Source organism: Aspergillus pseudotamarii, assembly GCF_009193445.1.
Source record: "Aspergillus pseudotamarii strain CBS 117625 unplaced genomic scaffold BDV38scaffold_1, whole genome shotgun sequence".
Lineage (NCBI taxonomy): Eukaryota > Fungi > Ascomycota > Eurotiomycetes > Eurotiales > Aspergillaceae > Aspergillus > Aspergillus pseudotamarii.
In genome coordinates this window covers 526317-548957 of record NW_022475015.1, presented here as the reverse complement: position 1 = coordinate 548957, position 22641 = coordinate 526317, and the positions used below count along the sequence as shown (strand labels likewise).

General features: G+C 48.1%; 6 protein-coding genes across 6 annotated transcripts; 3 read left to right on the top strand and 3 right to left on the bottom strand.

Annotated features, from left to right (window-relative positions):
* The first annotated feature begins 54 nt into the window (after positions 1-54).
* BDV38DRAFT_231933 (uncharacterized protein) lies at positions 55-760 on the top strand. The gene has a single exon (XM_032052983.1). It carries the CDS (start codon positions 247-249, stop codon positions 571-573), a length of 327 nt encoding a protein of 108 aa, XP_031919756.1. The 5' UTR covers positions 55-246; the 3' UTR covers positions 574-760.
* Positions 761-989: 229 nt separating this feature from the next.
* Positions 990-2810, bottom strand: BDV38DRAFT_289580 (FluG family protein; the record flags this gene model as incomplete). Its single annotated transcript, XM_032061278.1, has 4 exons — positions 990-1029; positions 1109-1215; positions 1300-1356; positions 1548-2810. 4 exons carry the CDS (start codon positions 2808-2810, stop codon positions 990-992), a joined length of 1467 nt encoding a protein of 488 aa, XP_031919755.1.
* Positions 2811-4119: 1309 nt separating this feature from the next.
* BDV38DRAFT_276775 (Zn(II)2Cys6 transcription factor) lies at positions 4120-6105 on the bottom strand (the record flags this gene model as incomplete). Its single annotated transcript, XM_032058316.1, has 1 exon — positions 4120-6105. One exon carries the CDS (start codon positions 6103-6105, stop codon positions 4120-4122), a length of 1986 nt encoding a protein of 661 aa, XP_031919754.1.
* A 605-nt stretch (positions 6106-6710) lies between these two features.
* On the bottom strand, positions 6711-8525 carry BDV38DRAFT_289579 (uncharacterized protein; the record flags this gene model as incomplete). The annotated part of the gene is made up of 7 exons (XM_032061277.1): positions 6711-7095; positions 7155-7356; positions 7417-7600; positions 7651-7711; positions 7771-7950; positions 8012-8246; positions 8297-8525. The coding sequence occupies 7 exons, from the start codon at positions 8523-8525 to the stop codon at positions 6711-6713; spliced, it is 1476 nt and encodes a 491-aa protein (XP_031919753.1).
* Positions 8526-10158: 1633 nt separating this feature from the next.
* Positions 10159-11950, top strand: BDV38DRAFT_289577 (bifunctional fumarylacetoacetate hydrolase/alpha/beta hydrolase family protein; the record flags this gene model as incomplete). Its single annotated transcript, XM_032061276.1, has 1 exon — positions 10159-11950. One exon carries the CDS (start codon positions 10159-10161, stop codon positions 11929-11931), a length of 1773 nt encoding a protein of 590 aa, XP_031919752.1. The 3' UTR covers positions 11932-11950.
* Positions 11951-12980: 1030 nt separating this feature from the next.
* BDV38DRAFT_276772 (uncharacterized protein) lies at positions 12981-22602 on the top strand (the record flags this gene model as incomplete). The annotated part of the gene is made up of 6 exons (XM_032058315.1): positions 12981-13321; positions 13377-19228; positions 19290-21128; positions 21188-21506; positions 21555-21945; positions 21997-22602. The coding sequence occupies 6 exons, from the start codon at positions 12981-12983 to the stop codon at positions 22600-22602; spliced, it is 9348 nt and encodes a 3115-aa protein (XP_031919751.1).
* Between the last annotated feature and the right edge of the window lie 39 nt (positions 22603-22641).

Sequence of the window (22641 nt, the reverse complement as noted above, 5' to 3'; positions counted from 1 at the left end):
CCTAAAAGGTAGTTGGCACAAGATCTTTACAACTTCTTGAATCATCAACTATTGATTAAAACCCCGATCCATGTGGTTGGTCATGACATCGCAGGCATGACATCGCAGGTCTTTGCGATGTAGTACCCTGATTTTGTATCCAGCACTGTCTAGGGAGAATGTCCGTTATCAGGAACCACAGAATACGAAAAGTCCAAGCAATACCGAGATCATTGCTATTTTGCCATCAAAGGACAGCAGCTCGATATGGCCGCGGCACTAGTAGCAGGAAAAGAAAGTATTTATGTCAAGCAGTTCTACGATCGATTTGCCTATAACCATCCAGTGTTTGGCAATGATATCATCCACTACTACACCTCGCAGTATTCTATGCCTGACGCCTTGCAATGTGCGTTTTATGTGTACAGCGCGTTTGAGATGGATGCCGCCCAAAACCGAGCATGGATAGTGGAGCGGGGAAAAGAGAACACACGGAATCCGGTCTTGACTGGAGCAGAGCATGCGCTGGCTGCGGGCGCAGAATGGATGGCGAGTGAAGTATTTGAAATTTGTTCAGACGCATTATGTTACTGATAGCGGTCATTACATTGTGGAGGAGAATCCGGAGGAATTGTCGCCCAGATACTCGAATTTCCGCAGACGGAGTAAACCTCACTAGTTTCGCCTGTTGCTCCCAAGATCTCAACAGCCCAGTCCTTGAATCGAGCTAAGTGCAATAATATTGATTGATCCTCTTTTAGCTGAAGTTGCCACACATAACATTGTTATTACGTTATTGGTTAGTAGTTAGCTAACTATATAACTGTGTCGGTAAAATTGAATATCATTTCATAAGCATGTGATGAATACTGGAGGTATCCTGAAGTATAACAAAGTATTACAGAATATTTAGATTCCAGTACTAGTGCAGAGCTCAAAGCCAACCTCGCTGGTATACGAAATAGCACCGCTACGATCAAGGGAAATATATTAAGGAGCCTACAATATCATTAAGATATCAGCAACGACATGACAAGGAGCTGAAAATATCTTGTGTTCAAATAATGCGTCTAAATGTTAGGGAGTACTTCTACACTCCATAAGACCACCCATACACCATTTCTAGCACGGGGCATAGTTTGAGGTACAAGTTTTGATCAATGCCAAGTCCATAGGAACCGAAAGTATTTCCTCCTTTCTAAGCTTTACATCCATATTCTTAACATACAGGGACGACTAAGATAATGTTATGGTTATTGTCATGTCCAAGTCCTGAGCCCTGCCCCTGAGCAAGAGGTAGGATCTCGCAATGATGCAGACTATGCCACAGAGATGATAGACAGAATGCGTCCGGGATGTGAGCTTCGTATACCAAGACTTTGGCACTTAAAGATTGAAAATCCGAACTAAGGAGAAACAATCTTGAGAGCAGGAAGAATCGTATAAGGGAAGTCTATCATCAAATGAAACAGTGGTGCAATTATTTCATGTCAGTACCTCGAGATTAACCAAGCCTTTCTTGTGTCGTCAGGCATTTTGCGTAAAGAATCTGCTTCTCCCCGCTTCACCATAACATAGGCAGAGACCATACCTGGTCCAAGCTGTGCACATAATGCGGGGTTTGCTTCCAACGTGGCCAAACTATCCTCAAGCGTTTTTGGCAACATGGTCGTTATGCCAAGCGCTTTCTGCTCTTCTGGCTGGAGATGCGCATAGGCGTCGTCGCAGGGCCCACCTTGGAGGGGTATTTCTTTCTTCAGACCGTCTAAACCCGCAGCTAAGATAGCCGAAAGGGCAAGATAAGGATTTGCAAGCCCGTCCATCAATTTGAACTCAAAACGGTTCACGTCAATGCGGCATAGCGATGCCTCCTTATTCTCCCAGCCCCAGCAGGCGTACTCACCTCCACTAAACAGTCCCGTCTGGACTCGTTGGTAACTCACTTCTTGCGGTAATGTAAACGCAAGGATGGAAGGCATATGCTGTATTACACCTCCAAAGAAGCTCTCGGGCCGCTGGGCATACCCATTGCGGGTGTTGACAGATATATGGACATGTGCACCGGTTCCGATGTCGTCATCTGAAATCCTGGGATATAGGGTGGCATGTAGCCCGCCTGAACGGGCCACCGACTTGATCGTTTCTCGAGCCTTGAGAAGTGAATCAATGGCCTGGACTGGCCTATCTGGGGGAAGGACGAATTCCCACTGTCCTGGTGCTACCTCGGAATGAAAATGCTCCAGCGTAATACCGACGTCGGCCAATGAGCGCACAATGCGCTCGATAAGGTCCAGATACATAAAGTCGTCTCGTGTTATAGAGGACCATGAATGAAGCGCGCTCAGAGTGCTGAAAGTTGGTGTCCCATCACGTGGTTGCTCGGGTTTCATAAATATCACTTCGATCTCAAATCCAATCAAAATGTCAATGCCCATTTTCCATTGTAGGGCATCATCCAGTGTTCGGAGGCGGGATCGCGCGCACAAATCTAATGGAGACCCATCTTTTTGCCTGCATTCGCACTGGATGACCAGACGGGTGCCCCCTGAGCCTGGCTGGCAATATGCTGTACTTAAATCGGGGCATAACCGAAACGACCCACTGGGCGAGGCGCCTTTAGCCGGATGGTCACCTGGGGTAAGGTAAAACGCCACCAGAGGGACATTAAAGTAGGTGTCACTCTGGATCATTGCTTCGAACTTTGCTCTGGGCACCATCCGAACGAACTTATTGGCCGTATACCACAGGAGCTCTAGCCATATGAACTCGACTTTGGGGTATTTAGCGAGCAAGTCTTCCCATTGCCATAGTGTCCTGTTACTGGCGGCCATGATGGGTGATACCTCGGCCCGCTGGCGTGTAGGAAAGCAAAGCTGGGGGGACCTCTAGCACACGAGGAATAGGCTATTATATAGGTATTTGCGCCCACAGTACCCTTTTATGCTAAAAAAAAAAAAAAAAAAAAAAAGACTAAGATCGACCAAATGTCCCCTGGCCTATCGTTCTGCGTTGCGCAGAGGACTAAAGATGCACGCTTCAGGCACCAAAAAACTCAAATTCTTTTCATTTCATTTAGTTTATTTCCTTCGAAGGATTTAAAGAGTCACGATTACCGTATTTCAATATTATAGCCATTTTTCTATGTGCATATATCCATTCCCAAGAAATCAAAAAATCATGTATATATATGAACAAATTTTGGTTCCAATTTATGGTATGCATAGTAACTGCTACAAACTCTTGGAAATTACCTAGCGTCGGTTGGGACATGTATTTTGAATTTTTTTGAACTTTTTTTCTCAAATGAGCGGTGTTGATTACCACTTATGCAGGAAGGTGGAGCCGATCAGTCGGACACTCATTTCATACTACGTGGTCCCAGCTTTTTGTGCCACTCATTCCTCAGACTTGGGGCGGGAGAGATTTCCATAGCCCCAGTGGAGATGATCTCCGCCAATACCTTTACTACTTTCTCTTGAGCCAAGAGATCCTAATTGCCCAATGGGTGGTGTGGGCTTCGATTTCTGAACTTAAATTATACAGATGGATCAATCGATAGAATGCGGCAGGTTATCGGAACGTTTGGTGACCAAGGAGCAGAAGCGGTGAGATATTGAGGGTGAAAAAGGATTATATAAATAGTACCCACTGCAGATATCCAAGAAATCCCCGAAAGTGTTTATTCAGCTTATGTGTGTTGTTTCAACGGAACATATTTTTGACTTCTGCTTCCATTTAGCCGGCCGTAAAGAGTGTGTCTTTTGGTCAAATCAAAGATGTTCCTGCTTGTCATCTTAATTGCCTTCTCTAGAGAGCTTTAGTCTGTATACGGGGGTGTTGAGTACGCGGGGTGATACTATAGTTTGCGGATGATCCCTTGGCAATCAGCAACTCATTTAGACGTCGTAAGCACAGAACCACTTTTTATCTGGAGATACTGGTAATATTGTTGAGCAGATTCCTTATAAGATAATGTAAGGAAATCCACTCAACCTCGTCATTGTGTATATTCAATGCTCATGTCAACGGGCCGCTGACTTGTCCCGTTATTCCTTGATCATCCGTCGCGAGACCTCCCGAAGCTTGTCGATTGAGAGTAAGCCCAGCGTAATTCCCGGTAGGGCTACAAAAGCTGAAAGATCATAGTGTTGATACACCCGCAGATGAGGGACCCCAGAGGTTCTGTGCGGCGTTCCAGACAAATTCCGACGGAGTCAACCACTGCTCGCAAGGCACGTCATAAAACATACTCTCCAGTCCTGGGTATGTGGGCCATAAGCCTTCATTCGGGCTTTCACCAAGCAATGTTAACTCTGCGTCTCCATTGCTGTCTGCGACGTGTCCAGAAGTGAGACATTGGACTATAGGATCAACAATATCGACTGCTTTTTGACAAATAGAACTTCGAGATGCACTTCCTTTCATTTTCTCTACGCACCGAACAAGAAGAACGACGGTTTCCGGATTACACTCCGTCTCATGTTGTGGATTTCCCAACAGTACAAGGAGGGTGGTTATAGCAAAGAAGGCGTAGAATGACCCAAGACCATCCATGTACCATCGATATGACCCGAATTCGGGGGTGGAACACAGCGCCTCGAACTTAGACAAGGTTCCTGTGGCCGCCTTTAAGCACTTTTCGCAGCTCTTGTTGTCGACTGTGTTCAGCTGCGACCGGTGCAGCAGGAGCATTAGGTGGTTTGTATAGATGGTCAGAATATAGAAGTGGGCTTGGTCGTATGGTTTCAGTATCAGTCGGGTAGTAAAGCGAGCCTGGTGACACTCCTGTTCTTGCGTGATTTTTACATCTAGAGTCTCTATCATTGCGTGGTCATGTGCTTGAATTGACGCAGGAAGCTGACAGATGTCGACTGCCAAGTCATATAGACGAAACTTGTATAAAAGGTAAGTCATTTGTGTCGGGGGCGTGTCTACCGAATCGTTCCGGGGACTCGGGCTACCCGTCACCAACTCGTCATCTTCGATATCAGCTGGAAGAGCGACATTTGCCTCCACCCGGAAGGGCATGAGGTTCCCAAGGCATGTGTTCTGAATAGTATACAACATCCGGAGTGCAGCCCAGCATCTGCGACGTTCTTCTGCCTGGATGCGGTCGACATTCAGATGGTCTGGATCAACGGCACAGCCGATAGCAACAGCAATATGTAGGGTTGTACCGAGCAATGACCATGCTGGTTCCTGGGCATGGTTCATGGCGTAGATTAAAAGCACCAGGCACTGTACTGTGCAGAGATTGTGGCGGACCATGAAATTATCGGCGGCAAGACACCGCATGGCCGCCGAGCGATATTTTGCCGAAAGACTGCGCACATTCGCATGGGGACTCACGCCATGACCCAGATCTGTCAGGACAAGATGGTTATCGTCTAGTGCGGTGACCGCTAGACTTAGAATCACGAACAATAATCCTACAAATGCCAGTGGGGTCGATCTGGGATTCCTCTTGAATGCTTGGTATTTCGTGTGGAATGTCGGATCATGGAGAACATGGAAGAGAGGTGAGAATACTCGAAAATACGTTGATTTCAACTCTTCGAGGTGCAAAAGTGGTGGGAGCAGGTCCAGAACCTCATCGGAGACAGAGCCCGATTGTTCGGAGAAAAATGGGAATCCCACGGGGAAGCTCGAAGCAGGCTCTTGCATAGCCTCGAGGAGATCGGAGTCCCCTATATCATGCGACGGGGCAAACCGCACATGGTTGGAAGTAGACACGACCAAGCGGCCTGTCCGACTCGGTAATGGACCATGCAGTGGCTTTTCTTCAAGTGATGGCTGTAGGGATGATGGGACCTCCGGACTGGAGATTGGCGAAGGGAGTCGGCTTTGGCCTTTCTGGCTCAGTAATGCAGTGGTCAGCGCAATATTTTGCTTCAACAAGTCTTCCAAACTGGCAACATTTCCCATAAGCCCGAGAGATGGGTCTGATTGTTGAGGCTGTATAATTTGTGCATTCGCACCAACTAGGGGTGTCTGACGTTTAAACCGACAACTTGATGCATAACCACGCCGTGCACACGTCTGACAAGGTGAGTGGCCAGAGCCGATACAACGAATTTTGCGCTGCCGACAATTCTCACAGCTTAAGGGCAATCGCTTGGACGTCATTGCAGCGACCGTGTGCTAGAACTCGACAGGACTAGCCCTTTTCATCATTCAACGGATGGTTAGGTCGGGATATATGAAACGAGACCAGTTTGGACTAATAGATGAAGGAAATTGTGCTGTGGAGACCTGTACGTGTACGGGCATTGGTTAGGGGAAAGTGAAGGAGGAAGAGCTGGGGGGTTGGGGGATTTTGACTGCATGGAAGGATGCCTGAACCTATAAGAGTAGCGACCATTAGATGACCCACTAAGTAGGTTTAGGAAGTACTAATTTGGAGACTTCTAGGATTCTGACTTACTGCTCTAGCGTGCGGGGTAGTATGGAGTCTTAACCATATTTTCAGTAATAATTATTAACCTTCTAAATTTCTTGTTCGGCGTAGTGTGTAGAGTAGCCAGAATCTCCTGTCTATGCATATCGTATGGGCTCTCAGTTTGGAGAATACGACTTCTTAAGATGAGCTCTGACCCGAATACACAGACTCAGAGGGTTACATGGCCCCAATACATTCACGCTGGAAGAAGTACAATGGATAATATCATATAAGCTTAGACAATGGATAGATACAATGTCGCCGAAATATTATCCCAATCAAACACATGGCATCAGTAAGCTTTCTGCATTGGGGCTTTAATCTCAGCATCTTCGATCGCCTGGCAAATCTGCTGGATGTCATAAACGCCAGAAGTACTGGGGACGAGAAGTTCCTTCCGACCCGCTTTATGCACGCGGCCATTGATTATGATAATCTCCAGTTTACTGTGATCTTGTAGTATAGTGATATCCTTCAACGGGTCCCCATCGACGATCACACAATCGGCATAGTTACCTGGCTTGATCTGGCCCATCTCATGCGACCTCATGAACAATTTTGCAACGCCATAGGTTGCGGCAATGATGGCTTCATGGGACGTAAACCCAAGAAGTTTCGTAAAGTGCTCAAGATCTCGAGCGTATGTGCCATGTGGGGTCCAGGCAAAGCCGTAGTCGCTACATGGTTCGGCTGTTAGCTGACAACGAGAAACAACGTCCCTAGGCTCAGTACTTACCCTCCCGGTAGCACTACAATTCCTCGGCTGTGCATCTCGCGGAGTCCCCGAATAGCAGCCTCGAGTTCCTTCTTGTATCCTGCCTTTTCAGCTGTTGCCGTAGCATATCCAAACGCGCTCGCTTCGTAGAGAGTTGCCACCAGCCAGTTCAAAGCGGGGGCTACCACATGTTGCGATTTCTGTTTCTCTAGCAGATCCATAGCTGTAGATGGTAATTAGTATTGGATACTATTGCACAAATCTTTCCTCGTGCGTGACTTACATTCCTCGTCGATATATGACGCATGGTAGATAACCTCCACTCCATGATCAATGCATTGTCGGACAGAGTCGCGTGCCCGAGCATGGGCGCATAATCGAATGCCATGCTTGTGGGCCTCATCGACGCATGCCCACGTTTCCTCATTCGAGAAGTAGCAGTCCTCTGCGTCTCTAATTTCGGTAATCTAGACAGTTATGAGCATCACGGTAGGTAATAGAACTAAATAGACTATACCGATTCTCCTGACATGGACAGTTTCACTTGATCCACTCCCAATTCAGCATGTTCACGTACTCTGGAAATAATCTATTAGGAATTTGAGCGCCCCTCTTTGAACAAGGCTAGTGGACATACACTGATCGCATCTCTTCAGGCCCATCGGCATATGCCGTGATACCCGGCACAAGGTCTCCATCTCGACGAGCTATTTCTTGACTGTTCGCAAGATACCGAGGTCCCGGAATGTCACCCATATTGATGGCATCGCGGACAACAACATCGAGACGCTTCTTGGCGGACGCTGCCCCGAAGCACCTACATTGATAGTTAGCTACCCATGGCCGTGAAGAGTCATCTATGGGTGAAATACACGTACATAGTATAACCTGAATCAAGATAGCAACGTGCGCTCCTGGCGGTCAAAAGAGTGTGCTCTTCGACTCCCAGCTCGCCCAATCGGCCAAGGTCACCGCCATTCCAGCTAAGATGCGTGTGGGCATCTCCGAGGCCGGGTATCAAAGTCCGTCCATGCCCATAGAACACTCGTACCCTTGGGTTCTTGAGCAAGTCCGACTTTCCCGGTACTTCGCCCACATGTGCAAATCGTTCACCTGGTGCCCAGTCAGAACCTAGGCTCCATAAATCTTCAGACTATGCCTACCGACGATGAGGACATCCCCACGATACGGATTCTTTCCAGTTGCCTCTATAATTTGAACATCGGTGATAAGGATTTTCGATGCGGGATGTGTCCCCGCAATTGAGTATTGCTTAGGTTGAAGCCTCTCATCAAATTTTAGATTGTTCAGGGATTCGATGTTCCTCGGAGGTCCATCGTATACCTCTGATACATGCTCTGGTGATGTCCACGGTACTTGTGTTACAGGCATACTATCTTCTGCTTTGACGTGTTGTCTGGGCAGTAACTAAGATTGTCATTGAGAAGATATATAACCGCTGCCACACCCTGCACAGGGCCACGAAGGGTATCTAACTCACGATTGTGAGAACCACCCCTCCTCATTCCTTCTCCGTAGAGGTGCATTGTAAGCTTTCCTAAACTCGCAATATTATTAGCTGTTGTTCAGCGTGGATCTCTGCGGGCACCAATAGTGATCTATTGATGTTTGTCCACACTCCGCCGAACGCCGCGCTTCTCCGCTCTGTCATATCTACTAAACCGCCGATCAGAGATGTCACTTGTTAGTAATTTACGATGTTCTCGGGGCAGTTAGTAGTTGGATTCTTAAAGAAATGTGCTCCTACGGATATTATCATTTAAAGCAAGTTTAGGCTTTCTAATTCTCGAGTCGTTATCATGGGGTGGCTTAGTCTCCAGTGCACCGATGCAGCAGCAGATGTTGAAGGAGATTCAACCCATATAACTCCACTCGCCAATAAGATCGGCATTTATGGTGAACACGCAGAAGACACAGCCACCGCAACCACATCCTTACCCCAATCGCTGCCACAAAAAGTCTTTCCATTCCAAGAACCGTCACTGTCCGACTCTGACTTGCCCTACATTGACCCGAGCATAGTGTCCCTCCTGGACGAACAGTGGCGCTCAAGCTCGGACGTAACCCGAAAACATCTCCAAGTCTGGATTGTTATTGATAATGTGGTGTATGATTGCACCAAGTTTCAGCGAGAACATCCGGGTGGTATTGATGTCATCCAAAGCTTCGTCGGCCAAGACTGTTCCTGGCAGTTTTGGCGATTCCATGGTAGAGAGCATATGCGAGATTATGGGAGATCTCTCCGGATTGGACGCACGAGTGGGATACAGAATCGCTTCCCAGAACCCCCGCGATATGTAGGATTGAGTACTTTAGGGGACGATTGGTCGTGAATACTGCTGTGTATTATCCTCTTCTGCTCTCCTTTCTATCTGTCAGAAGCTATCACATATTTACATACTTGCAATCACACATGATGTATGGATATACGCATATACTACTGTAAGGTCTTGTGCACTCATCAACTGAGGAATATTTTACCTGAAGGGATCTTATGAGTTTAGAGTGGATGACAAAACTAGCCTTGTCAGCAGTTATACGTTCTCTTCCAGCGAGTAGGGGACATAATACTGTCAACTTCATAGAATACCGTACGTTACAAGTTCGGATGAATCCTCTAGACTTACAAGTTGGGTCGGTTATTTCACCCATTAGAATCGTCCTAACAGTAGTTATACCGAGGTAAGGTAAACCTTCACGATTTGCACCACATTAGGATTCCTTGGGCCCTGGTTCCTCCGCGTGCGCGAATTTTGTCCACGTAGACCATAGGTAACTATACTATTCAAATAACCATTTGTGACCTCCCACGGTGATACTAGTATGTGGAGATACCGCACCCCCGCGGTAATTGGTGGGATCTGGCGTGACAGCGGGGAAAAGCGGATCTCCGTCTTTCACCGTCATGCATCCGATCGAATAAATACCAGTAGTAGAGCCGATAGTCTGCTGTGGTCTTGAGCAATAACTCCAATCCTGTGTCAACATAGTTGAGAAAACCGCCATGTCCACGTCCCCCTCAATCAACTACTGCGCTTATGTCGACCCCAACTCCGGGGAGCATCGAATTGGCCATCTTGATCTGACGACAGAGCAGATTCATCCTCTTGTTTTCATCTCTGGTACTCGAATTTCCAATTTGTACCAGGTTATTGAGGCGGGGGAGGGAAATATCCAGCTAGGAAGAGGAGACCCCATTCCCTTATCCCAGGTTAAGCTCCTCCCCCCGATATCTGGCCGGGATATCCTAGCAGTCGGGAAGAACTATGTTGAACATGCGAAAGAGTTCAATTCCTCAGGTTTTGATTCATCGGATAAAAACGATCAACCAACTTTCCCGGTGATCTTCACCAAACGCGCAACATCTATCATCGCACATGGAGAGCAGGTCCTCCTTCACCCTGGTTTCACAGAAACACCAGACTATGAAGGCGAGATCGGAGTGATCATTGGCAAAGCCGGGCACAAGATTTCTGAGTCCGAAGCCATGGACTATGTCTGGGGGTACACGATCATAAACGATTTCACTGCCCGGGAAAGGCAGCGCGACCATAAACAATTCTATATCGGTAAATCCCCGGACACCTTCTGCCCTATTGGACCCGTTGCGGTTCCGAAGGAGCGTCTTCCCCCCAATCTCCAATTGCAAACGTTCGTCAACGGAGAGAAAAGGCAGGATGCTACACTCGATCAGTTAATCTTCAGTATCCCAACACTCGTATCCTGCTTATCCCGGGGCCAAACACTACAACCCGGGGATACGCTTGCAACCGGTACACCATACGGCGTTGGATTCGGTTTCCGACCCATGAAGTTCCTCCAAGCTGGAGACGAAGTCAAGGTCTCCGTGACCGGACTAGGAACTCTCACGAACTACATGGCCGCCACCGATGCCATCAACCCAACCGTGGAACGCGTGAAATCCCAATCCGCAATCCCAGTTACTAACCAGAAAGCGCGAGGCCATGAAGGACTCGTGAAAGTCGGCACCAAGGAGCTCTTCTCTCAAGTTCAGGGACAAATCGAAGGACCACCAATCATCTTCATACACGGCCTCGGTGGTTCGTCCACTTATTTCAGCCCACTCGTTGCACAATTATCCTCCACACATGCTCTGTACCTAAGTGATTTCGAAGGTCACGGCCTTTCCCCAACCAACGCGCTCAGCGAAATCACCATCGCATCACTCGCCTCCGATATCCGGGATATATACCACAACGCTCGTCCCGATCGCAAACCGGCAACAGTCATCGCTCACTCCATGGGCTGCCTGGTCGCCATGAAACTTGCCCTCAAAAGTCCAGAATTAGTCTCCTCTCTAATTCTGTTCGGGCCACCTCCCTCACCCTTACCCGAAGCCGGTAGCGCTGGAAGCTTTGCGCGCGCCGAGTTGGTTCGCAGTAAGGGTATGGTGGCGGTTGCTGACGCTGTTGTTAATGCGGGATTATCATCTAAAACAAAGGAGAGTAATCCTCTAGCAGTCGCTGCTACACGCATGTCGCTGCTAGGGCAAGACCCAGAGGGGTATGCCAAAGCATGTATGGCCCTAGCGAAGTCTGCAAAAGAGAGGCTAGATACAGCAAGCTTGACTTGTCCAACACTAATCCTCACGGGTGATCATGATGCTATCAGTCCACCCCACCTGTGCTTTTCTTACGGGAAGAGTATTCAGAAGGCTGAAGTCCAGGTGCTGGAGGCCGTGGGACATTGGCATCTGTTTGAGGATGTCAAGGGAGTTTCTGATGCGGTTCACACTTTTCTGGAAAGGTTGCAGTAGGCCTGATGCTTACGTTGCTGTTTGTCCAGTGGTCCTATGAGACTTTATTATGGTAAAAAAGGCTGTTCGGTAATATCAATCTAAGATAGAATATAGAAACACAAACAAAGACAAACAATCTAGCATCCCCACCGCGCAGCAACACACTGTAATCCCGAAACCCAGCCACTTCATTATCCACATACGCCAAACAATCGATCACTTAATCTATATTTCGTATGTTTTGAATATTATATCCGACACAACTATAAATTGTGGAGAATACCTAACTCACTGAGGTCAGATCATTGTTAAGCAAAGTTAACCTGGGAACGTGCGTGTTTCCCGAGGGGGCTGGACGAACGGACACTCCAATTTTACAGCCTCAGTCATATCAGACACACTCCAGGGGTTAAAAATAGGTTCATGTGAAAACAGGGCATCACACCCGGCGCCTAATGAGTTGCAACACGTTGAACTGAACCGGGATACGCGGGAGCCTTTGGTATGAACGCGAACTGCTTCTCTACCTACCGGATCGAAAGGCCCTCCGTGGTCCACAGCTTATGGCTATTATCCTATAGATTGTGCCACATGTGTCCACATTGGACTTACACCAAAAGAAATAAAATCCACGTCACTCCATACATTTGACTTGGTGGGGTAGATTCCCTGCCGGCGCGTAATTTGAGACAAGATAATGCAGCCTTCCTGAAATTGAACATAATTTTGCGAGTCGCGTCTGCAAGGCTACGCTATACTGGTCGCCTACTGGACCCACGAAATCACAACATGATGGTCCCAGAATATAGGTTAAAACATGTGGTTCTCGAGTCATGTCGCAGTGACTAAGCTACTCTCTAAGCCCAAATGATGAGATAATGACAAAGAGCACTAGGTTGCCTAGAGACGCCTAAAAATAAGTGAATGCCGGGGTGTTCATGATCCAACCGCGTCTTTCTCGTTCCCTCTCATTTTTCCTTTATTTTATCGCTTGCTCATAATCGTCATATTCGAACCCCAACATCCACCGACGTTACACTATCACTTTCTGATTCTCCCCGGTCAGAATGACAATTCCCAGAAAGTGTTTAGAATTGATCTTCAATCACATCGTGTTGCCTCCCCGACTCCCCAGTGAACACGACAGTGCTGTGCATAATATTGATAGACACATTGCACAGCATGCCTTGAACGCAACAAATACACTCCTGGGAGCGTCCGAAAGTGACCACAGGAACGTATGGGATAGAGTGAAAGTATCGCTAGACCTCTGCCATGCAGTCCACAAAAATGGTCATGTAGACCGTTTCGCTCTCATGGAGGCGTTTTCGATAATGGAGAAAGACGTGGGGATGATCCTTTACATAGAAAAGCAGAATTCCGGACTCTATATCCAGCAGGTGAAAGGGTCAGTATGCATCTTCGTTCCAGCTAACAATGCATTCTTTAACTGTGGCAAATAGGGATGACGGTGTGGAACAAGTGGTTTTTGAAGCCTTCGAAGCCTCTCCAGCTGCGGAAAGTGTCCTCGAATGCCAAGATGCCCTACAATGCGACTTTCCTGGGGGCGCGGTGTCCATTCCAATGGCTCGGTTCAAAGAACAATCTTTCCAGGAGCGTCTAGCAATATTTCTGGACCAGGCAAGTGAGGAACGGATTGAGCGATTCGCAGCCAGAGCGCGAAAAGCGGGAGCATCTCTGATAGAAGCCCGCGACACCCCCAAACCGCATTTGATAACACAGATGCTCATGACACTCCTAGAGGCACAGGGTTCCCAGATGTCGGTCCCAAAGCTTCGCAAAAGGGTAAGGGATGATGTCTGCTGGACGAACGCTTATGTTCCTTGGCGCAGGAACCCGTTGTATTTGGTTATTCGAGTCTGTATACAGAGATTTCTCTACTCCCTGCATGGTCCTGAGATTGGGCGGGTGTATTACAAGTTTCTTATTTGTGCTATCCACGCTCAATTACTTCAAGAGGCTATGGACGTACTGCCCGTGGAGTCATGTCATTTGCTCGTCGCAAAGCTATCCCGGCGCCTGGCCAAGCTGGAGGTTGAGAGACAAGCTTTAAGAGGGGCATCATATCGAGTGGCCGAAAATTCATTTCAAAGTCATGGATCTTGGTTTCAGGCTGTCATTCACGGAGCTACGGGAATAATGGAAGAGAAGTGGGTTTCCTTCAAGAGCACTGTCCAGAAGCGCATCCCAGCCCTGCCTCACCGAGCGCATCAGCATGATCTTCACTTGCAGCTTCCGAACAGTGGTCCTCATCTTCGCCAGCTCCTTTCACGACCCAAACCTGTCCGTGCGAAAGAGCCTCGACGAACCGCTAATGTAAATGTCGACAATGTCGTGCATTCTCCATATACACATTTTGCAAATCGGTACTCTGCCTTGCAAAGATTGGATACGCAGTTAAAGGATAGATACCAGTTGTCCAAAATTACATACCACGATGATAAGACGGCAATAATTGCGAAAGAAATTGATCGTTACCTTGACGAGGTATCCAACTCGTACGACGATTGCATTGAGCAAAAAAGTGCTATGATGGTGACTCTCTTCCAGTTGTGGGTGGTCATGGATAAATACGCCGTGCACCAGTTCCCACTACTCAAGGAATACCGCCCACCCTTTCCGCCAGAAGTGTTAGACATCTTACAGCTTTCTAAGTACGATGATCTAGTTCGGCTTCAGGAGATACAGCAATATCTGCAACAACGTGAGAAGCAGTGTAAATTCAAAACCCTGACGTTGTTCTCCAACCTCGTGAGCAATTGCTTCGCGGATCGATATGTTCGCGATTCCCGAGATGCTGGCCGGCTGCAACGACTTGATCGTGATATTGCAACCGCATCTTCTGCGGCAAAGGAACGGAAGAAGGCGGAACTGAGCCGAATCAATGAGCAATACTCAAGCCTTTCCCAGAGGATTACAACTGCAATCTGCACTCGAAAACAAGGTCAACCTGGCATTGGTTGTACCCATTGCAGGCTCAAGAAGCAGCGAAAGAAGCTGCAAATAACGGTCCATGAAGACTTTCTACCCGAGGAGAGCTCAAAGCAAGGCATTCTTCAACGGAGAGCGATCCTTTTCGAGCTTGGCATGCCGCCCTGTTTGGCCGCATATCGGGACACATCATGGCGGATAATAACCAAATTTGGAAGACCGAGAGATGAACGTATGGAGACAGGCTCACCTCCGCCGAGGGAGCTTTTGTCCCGATGGGACCCTCTAAGACCATACGCCCATCATCACCAATTACGGTTCCATTTAGCATCCACGACGAAACCTTTCCTTGTCTCCCACTATAAAGGATCAGCACTCCCGGTCACGAGCGCCCAGGTACTTCTTCCCTTCGGGCTTCAATTATCATACTATGATACGAGGGAGGAGAGATGGGCATCGCATTTGTCATCGGGGTTCACCTTCGCATATTCATTTGGACTCCACCAATCAATTCTCACCCTACTGGGACCCGAAAATGCTTCGGATTTCGCGGCAGATGCAGATGGACGGTCATCCTACAAAGTAATGAGTGTTCAGAACAGCTCGCCAGGCAGCCTGACTGCTCATGAATACATGGCATATCAGAATTTACTTGCGGGCAAGGCCTCTCGTTGGCTATCAATGCTCCGCGAGTTGGGCTCATCAAATATAAATTTCAGCTCCGAGCCAACTATGCATCTGTTCAACTATCTTGCGATGCAAGTCGGTCCAAGCGGTAGCGGAAGACGTTTGCGAAAGGTCCACGAGGTCTTCGAAGACGCCACGTTTTGTGCTCGGCTGGCAACCCAAATTGAGAGTTTATTACAAGGAATCTCGGATAATTGGCGAGAGTCGCTCTGCATGGAGGCATTGATAACGTTTGTGCTTCGTCTTTGCTCACTCGGGCCGACGCAAGCAGCTACAGAAGGCAGCAGACTTCTACGAAGAGTACGGGAAATTACATTACGATGGATACACCGAATACGTGAGGAGATAGGCCAGGCAGAAAATTCAGATGCTGTGCAACAGCTCGGCAATTATACATTATTAGCTGGGCTCTTATGTAAAAGGACATTCGCAGCTGATTGTGGTGACTTACAGGATGAGGGTGCTTTGGAAATGTTTCTCCGCGCTTGCTTGGCAATTTCAGAAAACATGACGCTTACTCCTGAACAGCTCCCAGCCGCAGTCAGAGGAATGCTTATACGTGATATTCAGATGACTGTGTCGATGCACGGGCTGCTCCAGAGCACGATCCAATCCCATCCAGAAAGTCTGCAGCATGCCATCAGCAGTGTGTGGCCTGAAACCGCAGATCGCCAGAGGACGTATCATCCTTGGAGATTCATCTCGAAATCTGATATGTGGATGGTCTCAACCGCGAATGCATCAGAGACTTCCAGATCACAGCTAGTCCATTACCATATCTTAGACGGGCATCTCCTTGTAGACCTAAAACCCGTCGGCAAATTACCGGCTGAGATACGGGCCGCAAGTAGTGTCCAAGAGCTATTTGGAACTCAGCAACTACTCGTTTTCCCATCCGCCTTGAAAGGTATGACATATGTGCTATCCACGCTCAAGCACGGACATCAAATACATTTCGGAATGCAAGAAGGTAAGGTTGTGATACGGGCCCGCGTCCGAGGCACCACCCTTCAATTTTTGGAGAGAACAATTTTTGGCATCGGCACTATACCTGATGTACCGACTCCGCTCCTGAACGAACATTTCCACTGGCTAGATTTGGCTTCAGGTGAGGTGGAATTCAGAAGACGGGCCCACATGTGGTGGCATAAACGTCCTAGAAATTGGATGCTTAACGTGAGCACACGTCAGGCGGCACGCGGACAAAGCCTCCTGGTCGATCCCCACAGCAAATTATTTCATCAGATTGCTGGGATATTTGAGCACTTCGAGGCTGCGGACAGGCTGGTTGCTTTTCAGCCAGTCAAAAACAACCTTAGCGTCGAGTTGAGACGAATGGATTTAGACTTTACCGTTAATGGGAATGGCAATTTACTCTGCAGACAGCTACGCTCGGAGGTAGATCCAAACCAGGATGCGGGAACATGGTATGGCTTGGAAAGCAAGATTGTTCTTCGTGACGATGAGAATCATCAACGTCGGAGTATTGTCGTGCCAATTGGTTCAATACAGTACCGCCGCCACGATCCTCACGTACTGGTTAGGGTCGTTAATGACGGTCGATATGGGCGATACTTGATCGATAACACACTGGGGCGGCTGGAATGTCCGCCAGAGCCACTCCTAGTATTTACAAAATCGCAACTACATGCTTTTACTTCTTTCGCTCTGCCCGATGCCCTCACAGGACGTACCGGCACCGAGGAGGCTTTGTCGTGCTTAGCATCTGCGCAAAGCCAGCCTTGGACTCTTCTGGGCCCTGCTCAGTGTGTACCCCTTCAAACCATTGCGAGACTTACACCAGTGAGGAAGTACTATCCTTCGCATTTGAAACGACAGCAAGACGTCACCTGGGACGAAAACCTGACGACGACCATTCAACACGATCAATACCGACCTGCCATTGAGAATATTCTGGCAAAGGCGGAGAGGCTCTCTATGTTTACATCGCACGATATCCATCGGTTGGAACTGGAACCAGGTGGTGCCGCCTCTTTAAGAGAGAGGAGCTACATTCGACGTCATCGATTCGAACGACCGGACGCCTTTCCAAGACCAACATTCGCCTCGATAGGCTCTGGCGATGCATCGTATGACAGCCGAGACAAACTGGAACGGAACAGTGCCACAGGCAATGTATTCGAAATTATTAATCTCCTTCACACTAGTCCCTCGCATATTTGCACCACTACAAACCTGGCCCAACTTCTTGATGGAATTCCGTACATTAAAGGGTATATTGCGAGGTTTCAGAGTCCTCAGCTCAGCGACCTCCTTGATCTAGACATCGGCGAAGAATGGGGAAGACTGTTCATGCTGTGCCGCGACTCCAATGGTCTACACATGGAGTCTATGTTCACGTTGGGTACCCTGGCATTCGCGGACAATGCAAACATGAGCCTTCTTCGAAGTCTGGCTGCGATCTGCATCTTGAAGGATGCTAAAGACCTCGACCTCCCACTCCATACTGGGTATTCTAGATTTCGATTAGACGAAAAGCCTACACAAGAATCTCTCAAAGCATCAATAGGCCGGTATCCTGAGATACTTAGGGATGGTGCAAATCTTGGCAGGCCATACAATTCTTCAACCGAATCTGAAAGCTTCTGTAGTAATGAGTGCTATGCACTCGCAAATAAGCTCCTACGGCAGTGGCCGTGTCGACGACCCTCCAACGTCACGCTAACCGCAACCCATATTGACGTCAATAAGGCCGTTGACATGGTCCGAACAGAGTGGCTGCGACTCTTCGAGAATTTTGAATTGTCACAGAATCTTCTGGCGATCCAAAGGGTTCTCAACCAATATCAGAGAAGATCCAATCCGGTCGCCTCGAACATGCCTTCGCCACGTCGTCTACGATATTCCGCTCCGTCCCGGGGTCTGGAGATTCCCACAGTATCTAGCCTTCTTTCAAAGAATGGCCCGATATTATATCCACTGAAATCTTCTCCATGGCCTACCTTGCCAAGACGAGAACAATTTGTGCAGCCAGCGATTGATTACACTGAGCATGCATCGAATGACACAGCACCACAAAAAACAAGAGACTCACATGAGGCTGAGGAGCTTTCAAGCATACTGACAAAGTTGGGTTCTTCGAGATCTGCTGTACGAAACGCATACGCGAGGGATATGAAAGATAGTTTAACGGCGTTTCAACGACAATCCACAGAGCATGACATGGTAGAAGTAATTCCCACTCCCGCTAATCTTCCGGCTATCATTTTAGAAGCCCAAGGTCAATTGACAGACCAGCTTGCGGAAATATGTACCCTCTTTATCGCCAACGATGCGCGGTATAAATGGCTCCATGCAGGCCAATTATGGCCCTGCACTACCCCGGTAATCGTGCTTGAACAGCTTAGATCGACAAACAAGTGTCACTTTGGTCCAGGAATGAAGGATGCTCTCTTAAGCTACGGCCTGTCAATAACTCATTTGCAACGGCTTTTACGAATCCAAGATGCTAGCCTCAAGAACGATGTACAGCGTCTGCAAGACGAGTATAACAATCGTGGGCATGAAAACTGGGAGCCCAGTGAATTCCCCGATTGGCTGCTAATGGAGATCGAAGCAAACATGCTTATCCGAAAGGTTCAAGTAGCCGTTGCGCGAGCAACAATACTTCCCGAGTCTAAATCCAATTCCGTGCTTCAATTGAACATGGGTCAAGGTAGGCTTCCACAGAAGGTGTGGAATGACTTTCAAAATATACATGCTTACGTTAATAATAGGAAAGACGTCAGTAATTATGCCCATGGTGGCATGTGTTCTGGCCAATGGCCATAACCTTGCACGCTTGATTGTACCCAAGGCTCTGTTGTTACAGACTGCACAAACGATTCAATCACGCCTAGGAGGCCTCGTTGGCCGCGAAGTCTACCATATTCCCTTCTCTCGGAAATCACCAACACAGGTTGAATTTGTTCAAGACTACAAAGCTCTACATATGGAGTCATTGCGTAAATGTGGCATTGTTCTTACCACGCCGGAACACTTGCTTTCTTTCAAGCTTTGTGGGATTCAGTGTCTCTCTGACTCGCGCCTAAAGTCGGCCAGACATATGATATCTATAAAAGACTGGCTCACAAGGGTTTGTCGTGATGTTGTAGACGAATCGGATTTCTCGTTGGCTGTTAAGACGCAGCTGGTTTATCCAAGCGGAACCCAGCTACCGCTAGACGGTCAGCCTTATCGATGGAAGATTGCTCATGCTTTATTGAACCTAGTGAAGGAGTATTTACAGGACGCCCAAAAGGAATTCCCCTCAAGCGTTGAGCTGGTAAATCGTGCCAATGATGGTTTTCCGTTGATTCATATATTCCGACCGGATGTGGAATTCTTCATCAACCAGAGGCTGGCCGACGATCTGTGTTCAGGTCGAACATCAATCCTTCCCACACCAGCTGTGGGTTGTCAACAAGCTGTTCGGAGTTTTATTGCTAACAGTGCAGTTGACCAGTCCGTGGTTACAGCTGCGATGGAGGCATTTGTTGACCCGGTGGCTATTGACAAAATGTTTCTTCTTCGCGGGCTACTCGGCCATGATATCCTTCTGCAGTGCCTAAAAAAGAGATGGAATGTTCAATATGGCTTGGATCCCAAGAGGGATCCTGTCGCGGTCCCATTCCATGCTAAAGGGGTCCCTTCCGAACAAGCTGAATGGGGCCACCCTGATGTCGCAATAGTGCTCACATGCCTGTCATTCTATTATAGTGGTGTTACGATCGAGCAGCTACGCCAGTCTCTGCAACAGCTCTCTGACTCCGATGATCCATCCAGCGAATATGACCGCTTGACCCATGATGTAAAAACCTTACCAGAGCCTCTACAGCACTGGAACTTGATTAGTATTGACGACGAAGGCCAGCTTCGCGAGGTCTGGAACCATGTACGTTACTCTGTGACTGTCATCAACTACTTTTTGGATCATATGGTGTTTCCAATTCATGCAAGGCAGTTTTCACAAAGACTGCAAATGTCCGGATGGGATATCCCACTATTTACTACCGAGAGAAATTCGACGCTATGCCAGGAATCCATGTCAGGCACATTGACCACTGGATTCAGTGGCACGAATGACAACCGGGGGCTTCTTCCCCTGACGATCCGACAGAATGATCTGCCAGAGCTATTTCACACAAATGCAGAGGTTTTAACATACCTGCTGCAGCCGCGGAATCGACTATATGTGCCTGCCACACACTCAGACGGTAAACGCTTATCTGAACTCCAATTCATCAAGATGCTCCACGAGATGCGCATCCGTATCCTTATAGATGCCGGAGCACACATTCTGGAGCTGGACAACAAAAGCTTTGTGCGGAAATGGATGGAAATTGATCATCGTGCTCCAGCAGCGGTTTATTTTGATTCAGGTAGTAAGCCTTGGGTTGTAGACCGCAACAACAAAGAGGTCCCCTTATTAGCGTCACCATTTGCGGGTAACTTAGATGGCTGCTTGGTGTATTTAGATGAAGCCCATACGCGCGGCACCGATTTGAAGTTTCCCCCATTAGCGAAAGGAGCACTGACACTGAGTCTCGGTCAAACTAAGGACCAAACGGTTCAAGGTGATTATCCCTCCGCTCTTGTCTCTTTGAATAAGCTCGCGAGTCTAACTCATGACCAGCTGCAATGAGGCTCCGTCAACTAGGGAAGTCACAATCTGTGGTGTTCATTGCCTCGCCAGACGTTCATCAAAGTATCCTAGATGTTGGACAGAAAACATGCACCAACAAACTAGACTCGGCAGATGTCGTAGCTTGGCTCCTTGAGCAAAGCTGCTGCAGTAATGAAAACCTACAAAGATTATATCTCACCCAGGGATACGACTTCTGCCGTCGGCTCCAAGCTGCTTCAACATACAAAAACATTCTTTCGGACCGGCGCCACCAACAAGCTTTCCTAGTTGAGATAATACATCAGGAGCAGCAGACACTAAAACAATTGTATATGCCGAAAAGTGTAGATCGGGTGGTACGGTCTGACGTACAAAGGCCAAATATTATCCAAGAGTTCCTCAGTGAACTGGACCAGCAGCGTCTTGACCTTGATACTAGTGGGGTGTCTGCACTCCTAGAATTTACAGAGGTCGAGCAGGAACGTGAACTTGAGGCACAGGTCGAGGAGGTTCGGGAAGCCCAACATCCTGTCTTCTTCCAGCCGCTGGAATTTCCCGGACTCCAACCAGCGGTGCTCAACTTTGCCACCACTGGAGAACTTCGAGGCACCAGTGGGTATGAGCCAGCTTTTGCTGCACTACAACGAACAGCATTAGGAAGGAAACACGGAGTCCGCGGTGTGGGAAAATCGAAACTATACGTTTCCACCGAATTCACCAGGACTATCGTTAGTGCGAGACATGGTGACTGGTTAGATGACTTCCTTGTAAGTGCTGGACTTGACATCAGTACAAGCATCTCACTAAATTATATCCAGCGTCCCATCCACTGGATCTTGTGGAGCCCCATTACAAACACAGCTCTTGTTGTTATACCGGAGGAAGCGGAATGCCTTATCCCAACATTGAGAATGCAGAAGACGCCGGCAACGCATCTTCTCGTCTACGCCGCACCATTCACTAGGAAAATGACGCTATTCAATCAATTAGATTTCTACGCAGTCCCACCGCTGAAGGGCGACAATCGATTCCCAACATCCTTGAGAATAGAACTCGGGATCTTATCTGGGCGTCTCTACCTCGATTTTGAGGAGTACAGAGAGACGCTGCAGTACCTAAGTATAGCTAGTACTTCCGCTACTGATGCAGGAATATCAGACAATCCTGCAATGGCTGAACGCGGTGCGTTTGCAGATAACTCTCTCGGATTTTTGCAAGAGTGGTTGGCCGTCACTAGAAAGGGTCGGGAGTTTGGGCATACCCCTGCGGGCTACATTTGTCAAGGACGACAGCTTTCCAAAAGTCATTCGGTCTTCAAATGGAGCACAAAGACCACACTCATAGCTGAAGAGTTCTCCAGGCTACAGATCAATGACGATGATACGAGCCTAAACGGACACGAAGACAGTGAAATATTTGACTAGTCTTTCATCCAATCGTCATATTTCTGCTCGAGCCCCGCT

Bases quoted from the DNA above. Each gene is read 5' to 3' on its own strand.
- BDV38DRAFT_231933 (XM_032052983.1), top strand. From the start codon at position 247: ATGGCCGCGGCACTAGTAGCAGGAAAAGAAAGTATTTATGTCAAGCAG.